This window comes from Cyrtonyx montezumae, unplaced genomic scaffold (genome assembly GCF_038088225.1).
Source record: "Cyrtonyx montezumae isolate F1298 unplaced genomic scaffold, pur_monq_1.0 scaffold_9, whole genome shotgun sequence".
NCBI classification, from domain to species: Eukaryota; Metazoa; Chordata; class Aves; order Galliformes; family Odontophoridae; genus Cyrtonyx; species Cyrtonyx montezumae.
In genome coordinates this window covers 2,166,498-2,176,470 of record NW_027072100.1, presented here as the reverse complement: position 1 = coordinate 2,176,470, position 9,973 = coordinate 2,166,498, and the positions used below count along the sequence as shown (strand labels likewise).

Sequence of the window (9,973 nt, the reverse complement as noted above, 5' to 3'; positions counted from 1 at the left end):
TATATCTGCAGTAATTTAATGATATTGCAGGATATTATTATTATTATTATTATTACTACTATTTACACAATTCTGCCACACAAACCCTTATCCTCAATGGCTTCCCAGTCAAGTCCAAGCATCAACACCACTAACTTGGTGTGTTAGTGGTGGCTGAAAGAACAGTCAAGACTGCATTAGTGATTTGAATATTATTAGTTAAAGGAGTATCTAGAAGTCTGACTGTAAATATATATTTTGATACAAGAAAACTACTCTACCCCAGAGACCTTGAAATTGATCAGTCTGAGAAAGAATGCAAGTAAATAAGCAAAGCAGCAAAAACTGTAAGAAGCAAAAGAAAAGTAAAATCTTGGATACATATCACATCTGCCACTGAATTAGATTCATCTGCATTTGCTACATCAGTCTGGTGTTAAATCATTATTCAGTGTTTGTTGGGAATGGCTGCAGGAGCAGGAAGGTCATGGTGATATGTACGAGCATAGTTTGCATGGCAGCACAGACTATATACTCATGGAAAAGTATTAGATGTTGATAGGAGGTCACGATGCCCCTGGGCCAAGTGACAAACAACTCGAGGACATGAACTGCTTCAGCTGAGCAACCCAAGTTGCCAAGATGTCGATGGGAAACTTCTGTGATTATGTTGTTCAGCCTGCCTTCAGCGAAGAGGGCCTCACAGGACTGCTGAGAATTGTAACTATAGGTATTTTTAGAGTAAGCTGTCCTTGGTAGTCTATTCTGTTTAGCTAGCAGGTGTTCCCTTTGGGCTCTGTGTTATGCACTGGCCACGCTGATACGGTGCTCAAAGGAAACTACACTGTGTGAACCTCGAGAAAAGTAAAGGCAGGAGATGGTCTGTGGTGAGTGGGAGAGGAAAAATGCACTTTGAAACAGGGGACGCCCTGCCAGCACTGCCTTTCACATCCGCTGCCGACGCATTCCTGCCTGGTTTCTTAGGATTAGGATGATATCAAAAGTTGCCTCCTCCAGAATGTGTTTCTCACTGCTGTTAATTGCTGGGAGTTGTTTTAAAGTTGTTTTTCTCAAGGCTCTCTACCAGTGGTTGTGTGATATTTTCTATACGCCCCTGTCTTAAACACTATAAGAATAAGGCTGTCCAGGTAATAAACTGAAGCCTGATCACTCATATATTGAGTCCTGTTGTGCTTTCCTGCCCGAGAGCAATCGACTCGGACCCTGATATCCGCAGCAAGTGTTGGTGTAGCAGTTCACAGAAAGACTATCTTTTAACAAGGAAAATAATCTATGGAAGGGCTTGAATGTGAAGATTTCACTACAGTCATCTTGTCTTGGAAGCATGTTTATGCTAATCAGTAGTTTGTGCACCTGGAATGCTTTCTTCCTATGAATTTTACAGGTTATCACCAGTGGAACTTGTAGCATCAAAAGCTGGAAAAAAAAAAAGGCTAGGGCTGCTGATGCTGAACAACATCTTTTTCCCAAATGCAAGTTACAAATGGAGGAAAAAAATGATAACACAGAGGAGTTGCAAATTGGCCACACTGCCCCAGTGATATATGCGCATCTGTTGCATTGGATAGGAGTCATGTGTTGGTGTACTTGGGGCAGCACTCTACTCCTTCCTGAAAAAGCTAACCTTGCTCTACAGTCAAACTTAACTCTGATGGCTAAGGTAAAGCTAAGGTAAAAACTCACTAGGTGCCTACATCTTTGGGAACCACATCACAGGCAGTCTGTAAAAACAAGCCCAATGTCATAAATAGCTGTGAGACAGAAGTACATCACAAAAGAAACCCAGCTGTGCAGACGTGGAGCTCCAGATAAAGCCAAGTTGAGCCATGCTGTCCTGGGGCAGCGTTCTGTACCATGATGATGAAGACACCACTGCTTTTGTACGTGGTGCACAAGGCAGAGCTATGCCAACAGGATGGCGGGTGCTGTCCCGCTGGGGAAAACAGCCGCAGCTGTCTTCTGGTCTTCTCATCTACAGAAATTTGTCGTGTTCTGGTGTGCAAACTGCCCTATGGGCATTCATGTGTGACCTGGGGACGACTTCAGAGCCCAGCAGTTGCAAGAAACCTAAACGTTGCTCTTTGGAAGAAGTCGTTTTACTAAAATATTAGCGAGGCTCTTCTACACTTCAACAACTCAGGAGCCTGTTCTCTGATTTCATAGCTTGGAAACTACACCTTCATTCCCCACTGTTAAATGAGGACAAGTTCTGTTATTTCTATATATTTGGTTAGGTTAAAAGGCATACTATGAGAAAAAAGGTTATGAGAAAAAAGTCACTTTAAACAAGTACAAAAAAAGGCTTTATTTAAAGACTAACGTCAAAATCTTAATTATTTGCTGTGGATACATCAAAGAGAAACAACAGAAAAAAAACCTTTAACCGCGTCGCGCCGCCTGCGGCGGCCCCCGCCGCACTGAGCATGCGCAGCCCCTGGCGCGGGGCACGCCGGGACTTGTAGTCGCCACTCGCCCGTATCGGCTCTGGCGACTCCGCGCATGCGCAGATCGCGCCCGACTTTCGAAAGTCGCTGCCTCAGGTTGGGTTCGGACCGGCTGCCATCTTGGCCGAGGGACGGAGGAGCTGCTACGCCGCCGTGCCCGGTAAGGGGAGAGGGCTCCGCGCCGCGGGCAGAGCGGGTGGAAGGAGGCGGCGGTAGCGGCGGGGATAGGACCCCGTGGGGCAGCGTGGCGGCTCCGCCGTTCTCCTCGGCTCTGAGCGGGCGCGGCGGCAGAGGCGGGGGGCGCGGGGACCCCGCGGACGCGGGGACCGAACGGGCGTAGGCCCGGCCGCCCCAGGGGCTCAGGCCCCGCGGAGCCTCACGGTACGGCTCCGCGGAGCGGAGCCCCGTCGCGCTGCCCCCTCGCTGCGGGCCGGGCCGGGGACCGAACGCGGTCGGCTGCGTCGTCCCGGGACCTCTGCCCCGGCCCTCCGTGTGCTGTGCTGCGGCGCTGCCCGGCCCCGAGCCGAGCCCGCGCTGCGTGCCCTGGCCCCGTTGTTCTCCGGCTGTGTTCGTTTCCCCTCCCCGCTCGGCCCCCGCCACACTTCCCAGGCCCTGGGAGCCGGGACCGGCCGCGCCGCCTTCGCCCTTTCGGGGCCCCGGGATTGCTCCCGGCCCTGGCGGTGCTTTCCGGCGGCCGTTCCGCAGCGCGGCCCCTTCCCTTTGTATTCAGCCCCGTCCCGTCTCTCTCGGTGTCTCGTCCGAGGGAGGCTGCTGCGGCCGCTGTGCGGAGTTCGCTGCTTTGTTTCGCTGAGATGTAGCTGTGCCATAAAGCAGCGTTTCCCTGCACGAGTGTGGCTGGAGGTTTGTGTTCCCTCTTGCTAATGCCGCCGTTTTATTTTGTAAACACGAGCGAGTTCTGGCTGCTAACTCTTCTGCTTCCAGATAGGGGTCTGTGACCTTGTGTGGCAATGATAACCGCGGTACAAGTGGAAGGTGGTGTCTGAGATTATGAACATCTTGATTAGATTTGCTCTGAAATCTTGGAGTTCTGCTTGTAGGAAGAACTACAGGTGTAATTTGTGATGTTAAATTGATTAAAAAAAAACTTAGTATCTGCGTATGATGTGGGGAGAGAAAACCGAGTGTAGCAGTGGGGCCATCTGTTGTCATTTGCGTGGCATTCTTTACCCTTGAAGCTTCAGGAGATGTCCCCAGAAAAGCTAATCTTTACAGCTTGGGTAGGTTAGAAAAAAACAGAAATAGACTTCTCTTTTTGAAAAATTTTCTCAGTATTTCTCGTTGCTTTTTTTGATCTCTGCTACCTTACCCCTCATCCTTTTTGCAGAGGAAGGAGGAGAACTGTGAACTGGTATTCCCGAGAAGACAATTAGTGTTGGGAAATTGTTGGCTCACAGTAGGTCCAGCTATTGGTTGCTTTAATTGACCCAATCAACTCATAGATAAGTAAGAATGAAACATCAGCTGCGTTGTCATTAGCTCAGGGTTTTGTTGGCTTTAAAACACCTTGTTTGAAGAACAAATTTGAATTCTTTTCTTTCTCATAGTGAAAGTCCAAAACACTTTTAATTACAGTTATATTACTCTTTGCTACAGCCATTTAAATCTGAACGTGGTCTACTATGTGTTCTTAGTTGTGGTTTGACTGACAGCTTTAATCACAGTTCTGAATGCATTCACCTCATCGTCAGAGGAATATGCAGCATTCTGATCTGAAGTGAATTTTCTTGTGTTTAAACAAATAACTGATATCATCTGTGTAAGAGGTGATGTTGCTGTGGAAAATAACTGAGACTTCTGAGTGCTAACTTTGAAAGCTTCTTACAGATTAAACAGTTATTTCGGGTCTTAAGAGAGATTGAGAGGTTATTCACATCAATTTATTAGTTAACAGACATCACCTCCTTTTCTTCACTCTATTTTTGATCCTGTTGTAAAGTTACTTTTTTTTTTTTTGTGATGAGACATTTCCTGAAACACAGAGTTTTGTTTCTTTGGTTGTGTGTTTCAGAGTAGCTTGTGAGAGTGAACTACGGAGCCGGTAAGCAGATAGGGAGGCAGGTATTAGAGCAGTGTGCTGCTTCTCCTGTACAGATTACATTTTTCACAGTGTCTAAGAAAACTTGCCTTAGGACTGCTCAAAAGCATTTAGTGAGATTGAAAAAATATTTTATCTATTTTGTGACATGTGCAAGAGTTAAGTAATTTAATGGCATTATCAGTATCAGTCAATGACAGCATCTAAACAAACATCTTCTGTAAATGTGAGCTGTATAAACAGAGCAGTAAGATACTGAATCCTGGTAAAATGCTTTCTGTGTTGCAACAAAAACAGTGTAATTTCTCCTTAAAAATAAAGGAAAGAAGCCTTGCTGAGTGCCATGCCAGAGTTTCTGGGTGTGCTGTCACTGATGCTGCTTACTGTGAAGCCTTTCTGTTTGGCTGTCCAGTTGTGTTCATTTAGTGTTCCCATTTTGGTCATTCTGCTCCGTGCATAACTGGAGGAACTCCTTTGTGCCCTTACAGCTAAGGAGAGTGAACACGCATACATGACTTGGAGGAGAGCACCTGCCTCAGCTGGAGAGTCCTGGTAGCAGCCATCCTGTTAGCAGCCAGATTGTTCTTTGCTCAGCTGTAGGTGTGCTTTGAAGTGAGTGCTCACCTCAGAAGAGGAAGTAGATGAGCCAGGATTATTGTCTTGCTTGGGAGGATTGTTTGTCTAGGGGTTTACTTTTTACTGTCTGATAAATGGAGTATTTTTAAGGGTTTTAGGCAGTCAGCTTGTTTCCCTTCTTGGGGTGTGGTATGACTGTTACCAGAGCTAACTCTGTGCCTGAGTTTTGGAGAGGGAAGGGTAGTTTTTCTTTGTCATATGCTATGAAAAATAAAGCAGTAAGGACCTGAGCATTCTGTGAGTGGTTGGCTTTCAGCTTTTACTTCATTGTGCGGAGTTGCTGCAGCTGAGGGATTGATCTTTTTCTTCATCAGAATTGCAAATTACACTTTATAGAAATGAAAATAATGCGACAGACTGGGAAAGAGCGTTTTGAAGCAACCAAAGCCCTGTTTCTTATGACTGCCTTTTAAGTTATGCCTGGAATCTCTGCTTTTACTATAGTGGGACATAGAACAAACTTCCTGATAAACATTAATTCCCCCCAATCCCTTCCATCCCCTGAGGAAACACGATGCTAGTTATTGTTACACTAGTTATTCAAGTCTTTTTTTTTCCTTAAAAAAACTAGCAATGCATTCTGGCAGTATGTTAGTATGCTATTCCTTTAAAAAAAAAAAAACATTTTAGGACAGTCCTCCCATTTAGGAACTGATGGTGTGTGCCTTCGCACACCTGCCTGAGCTATTGTAAACTGCTCCTGGAAGATGCCTGTTGTTTCAGTCAGGAGCAGAAGTACTTAATGTGTTTGCATGCTGATTGTGAAGTTCAGAGCTTAGATTTCAGTAGTGCTGTCACTGAGCAGAAGAGGTCTATTTCTTCAGGTGCATTATTGAAGTATCAAGGTGTGCAACCCTGTTCCTTACCGAGAAAAGAGAATGTTAAGTGACATATCTTTCTGGAGCTGTGATGTCAGGCGTTGGGCTGGGCAGGTTATGATATGGAAACTGGAACTCTCAAGAGGAGGCGGTTGATATGACCTCTATAAAATCTTTGTCCCCTCTGCTTACCTTTATTTATATATCTATGTTTTTGTTAGGGGTTGTAGTTTTTTTCTCTTAGTATTAGCTACAAACCTGGTAATCTTCTTGAACTTTAATACAAAGAGAAAGAAAAATCACTTCAGGTTTAGAGGCCATGAATAGAAGAAGACAACCTAAAGACATGATCTACACTCTGGCTCTGATTTATTCATTACATCATGAAATGGAAAGCAATTTACAGTGAAATATTCATCAGGAGTTTAAGCTTGTAACAGGGAGAGTGTTCATTTACTTAAATAAGGCAGGCTGTTTGATTTATGAAGTTTCACGTGGTTGTGACGGAAGTTCTGTGTGTGGAGGTCCTTCGTGCACTCTGCTGGATTACCTCTGAGATAGAAGTGAAGCAGTTGCTGCCTTCTGCAGCTTTGCTCCTTCCACTAGAGTGGAAAATGGTAAGGAAGACTGAGCAGAGCTGAAGAGACGTGAACAGTGGATTGTTAATTTTTAACACGTTTTTGGTCAGCATCCATCTCTGGTGTGTGCTCCTATCCCCAGGTGCCTACTGTCTTTTAATTATATATTAATAATCATTACTCTTGCTTGACAAGTAGAGCAGTCAGATATCCAAATTCTGATTTCTCCACCGCTGGTCTCATACCCACATAGTTGGATTGAGAACTGTTGCTCCAAATGCTACATTTGTACATTCCTGACACTAATTTTTGTTCTGCCAGTGCCATGAGTTATTCTTCTCGTGGTTTATTTGCAAGGCAGATAGATGGAGTGAGTTCCTCATAAGGATTCCTCTGTGTTCAAGTTTTCTTACTTGTCAGGGCCTGAAGTAATTGCCCGTTGTGTCACCGGTGAAGTTCTCTTCCTACAGCTTGTCTTTACAGGTGTGCATGTAGCTTTGTATTTCCTGCTGCCGTGACTGTATCATTGCAGAGTCTGCATTAAAAATTAATGATTAATATATGCATAAAAATGTTCATAAGGCAATAACATACTTAGTTTGCTCTTTAACCCAACCCACTAACTTATGTGAAAGTGGTGACCTGCTTATTTTTACTGATTTTTTTTTTTACCTGAAGTTGACCCCTCCCTTGCTGTTCAAATGACAGAAATCCTGGTATGGGGAGTAAGGTAACTTCACTGCATAAAGGAATGGGGAAAAGAAAAAGAAAATTGAAGGTAAGGAGGTAGAGTGGTGCTGGCTTGTTTGTTGTCTAAGGACAGCAAGGCTGTTTCTTTTCTGAATGTGCATGGTTGGTGAAGCATGTGTGTTGTCAGGCATGGTGCTGTCTTCAAAGACGCTTCTTGTTTCAGCTGTTGGAAGGGAGCAGGAATGAGGAGGGAAGTGCTGAAGGTTCGGGAAGAAAACTCATTTGACACTGGAAAAAAGTTTCTATAGCTGTCTGACCTAAATTGCTGGCATGTTTTCAGTTTTTGACATTGTCTTAATTAGAAATTCTAACTCAGTCTTAATGTCTTCATCGCTTAAAGTTGTAGAGAAAATCTTACAGTCGTTGGGCATTGCTTCTGTGAGCAGTTGGCATACTTTGCTTTCTGCTTGTTAAATTGAGTTTACCAGAAAGGCATTAGGATATCTTTCTTGAACGCTGCTTAAGTGTTAACACTATTAACCTCCCAGGTTTGTACAGAGATGTAAAGTGTGTGGAATACTGTGAAATAATATAATACTTATCTGTGTGAAATAAGTGCAAATATTTGTCTTTTGCAAGTGCAGCATGCACTGTATATTACAGTGACCAATCTCAAGAGAAATGCTGCACTTGTTAAAACATTTGCCTGAACCAAATGTGGTTCACGTCAATGAATAAGCTATCACAAGACGGAGGTTTGCTCATTGTTGCCCTCTTTGTGCACCCATTGAATCAGAGTATTTAACCCCTGTTCTGAAATCTAGATTGGACAAGTGGAATTGCTCTCTCTGGGGACCTGTTGACATTGCTAGTGGTTTATTTGGGCATTTTCCAAATTCTGAAGGTTAGAAACAAGAGTCCTGTGGGGTGTGTGTAGCGTGTCGTTGCATTTTCCTTCACCCTCCAGGAGACCCTCTGAACTACAAGGCTCCTTATGGCACTAGTGACGATTTGGGAGTTGTTAAAGCAAAAGATAATATGTGAGGGAAGTCTCCCTATTTGTTTGGGATATGAATGTCTGAATAAAAACATGACTGTCTTGCTGCTGTTATTGGAGATGAAAGTTCTCAGGCTGCTGTGTGATGCTCTTGAGTGTCCCAGTGGGCTGTGTGGCTGAGTGTGGTAGGTACCAACAGAAGGAAACTCACAATTGAGGGTGGGCAGTGCAGGAGCTGGGGGGGGGGGGGAGGGTGTACTGCAGGCAGGAATTGTAGGGATGGGATCTATGGGGAGATAAATTCCTATGTGGACAGCTGAATCTCTTTCTTTTTTGGAGTTCTACTTCATTTTTGTTAAATGTACTTGGTATTTTATATTTCTGCTAATTCATGCCTTTTAATTAAAAGCAGTATTGTTAGTTTTGCATATTCTGAACTAAATACAAAGTGCCTTAAAATTTAAGGGTACTGAAGTCACACCTCCACAGATGACTTAGGGTTTGAATCTGGAAGAATGCTTTGCTGGGTAAGAAGGTGATTACGTGGCATTGTAACCCTTTGGGGCCTGCACTTTGCTCCAGTACAAGTAGCTTTTTGTTTTGCCTCTGATGTGTGGGAAGGTAAGCTGTGCAGGGGAAGGAGCACTGCACCTGCATCAGTACGGAGTCACCTCTGCTCCCATGATGACTATGGGAACTGTGTCCTCATTTCTCTGTTGCTACAATTCCTCTCATTCATGGAGAAGTTGTAGTTAGAGGAGGCATTTCTAAGCTTCTTCACGATTATATTTATACTGTATCTCTATAAGTGTGGCAATTGATTCCCTTCAAAAAGAATGATACTATAATGTTCATTGTTAGCATTGGTTCTGTGCTGGGCATTTTTGATGTATAATTGTCAGTTCTCCATGCAGAAAGTTTAGATTGTAAAGACTGAAACTATCATACAGCAATTTTACTTATTACTGAATTGATTATTTAAAATATTTTAACTTCTAGAGTCCCCTGTGTAATTTAGGACTTCAGAAGAGAACTCTGCTTTATCCTTTGATGGCTTTAGAGCAGCCCCACAAAACAGGACAGCTTAGATGGGAGTGCTGGCGATATTAAGTAATGGTGCAGTTCCAAGCTGCCTTCTTTTATAGTTTGTTTTATTTTTCAGGGAGGCAGCGGCTGGGATGTAGCCAACAGTTACATTTGGAGATGTGGCTTTGGGATGGTTGTGCTGGTTCCTTCATGTCGTCTGAGCAGTGGCAAAGATTCTTAGGAAGCAGGTGGCAGACATCTGTTGTGTTAAATAGCAAGAACACAATTCTTCCAGAACTCTGGATTTTACTTTTATCAGTTTTTAAAAAGAAGAAAATTTCAGCTACTTCAGTGTTTGCTTAAATCTTCTCACGATTTGTACAAAAATACTTGTTTCCTTTACATCTTCCTCATCTGTGTGCTTCGTACTTTAGATTGGAAAGTTGCAACCTTTTGTTTCTATCTGACACTCAATTTAGCCCATATATATATTATTTCACCTTGTTGCAAATATTAGATCTCAAGTTCTAGTTTCTTTAGTCAATTATAATGCTTCAGAATATTGACAGATGTAGCTTCTGCAATGCATGTGTGTTTGTGCCATGGTAGCTAGCTAACTGGCTGCAGTAGTACACTCCTGTTACAGCTCAGTTTCTCAGGTGCTGCATTGTGCCTGGTCTCATTTGCTGGAGCATTTAAAGGCAGCAATTGACAGAACTTTCTTATTC

General features: G+C 43.7%; 1 protein-coding gene across 4 annotated transcripts in view; it reads left to right on the top strand.

Annotated features, from left to right (window-relative positions):
• The first annotated feature begins 2,521 nt into the window (after window positions 1–2,521).
• Window positions 2,522–9,973, top strand: part of ITCH (itchy E3 ubiquitin protein ligase) — a 66,624-nt gene continuing 59,172 nt past the window's right edge. Inside the window, exon 1 of one of the 4 annotated variants that reach the window (XM_065754075.1) lies at window positions 2,522–2,604. Coding sequence is in view for 3 of the 4 variants with exons in the window: in XM_065754074.1 (XP_065610146.1) it covers window positions 7,251–7,310 (60 nt within the window). In the remaining variant the exon portion in view is untranslated. Of the gene's footprint in view, window positions 2,605–7,223; window positions 7,311–9,973 lie in introns of those variants that run through there. The other 3 variants (XM_065754074.1, XM_065754073.1, XM_065754071.1) reach the window with 3 other exon arrangements.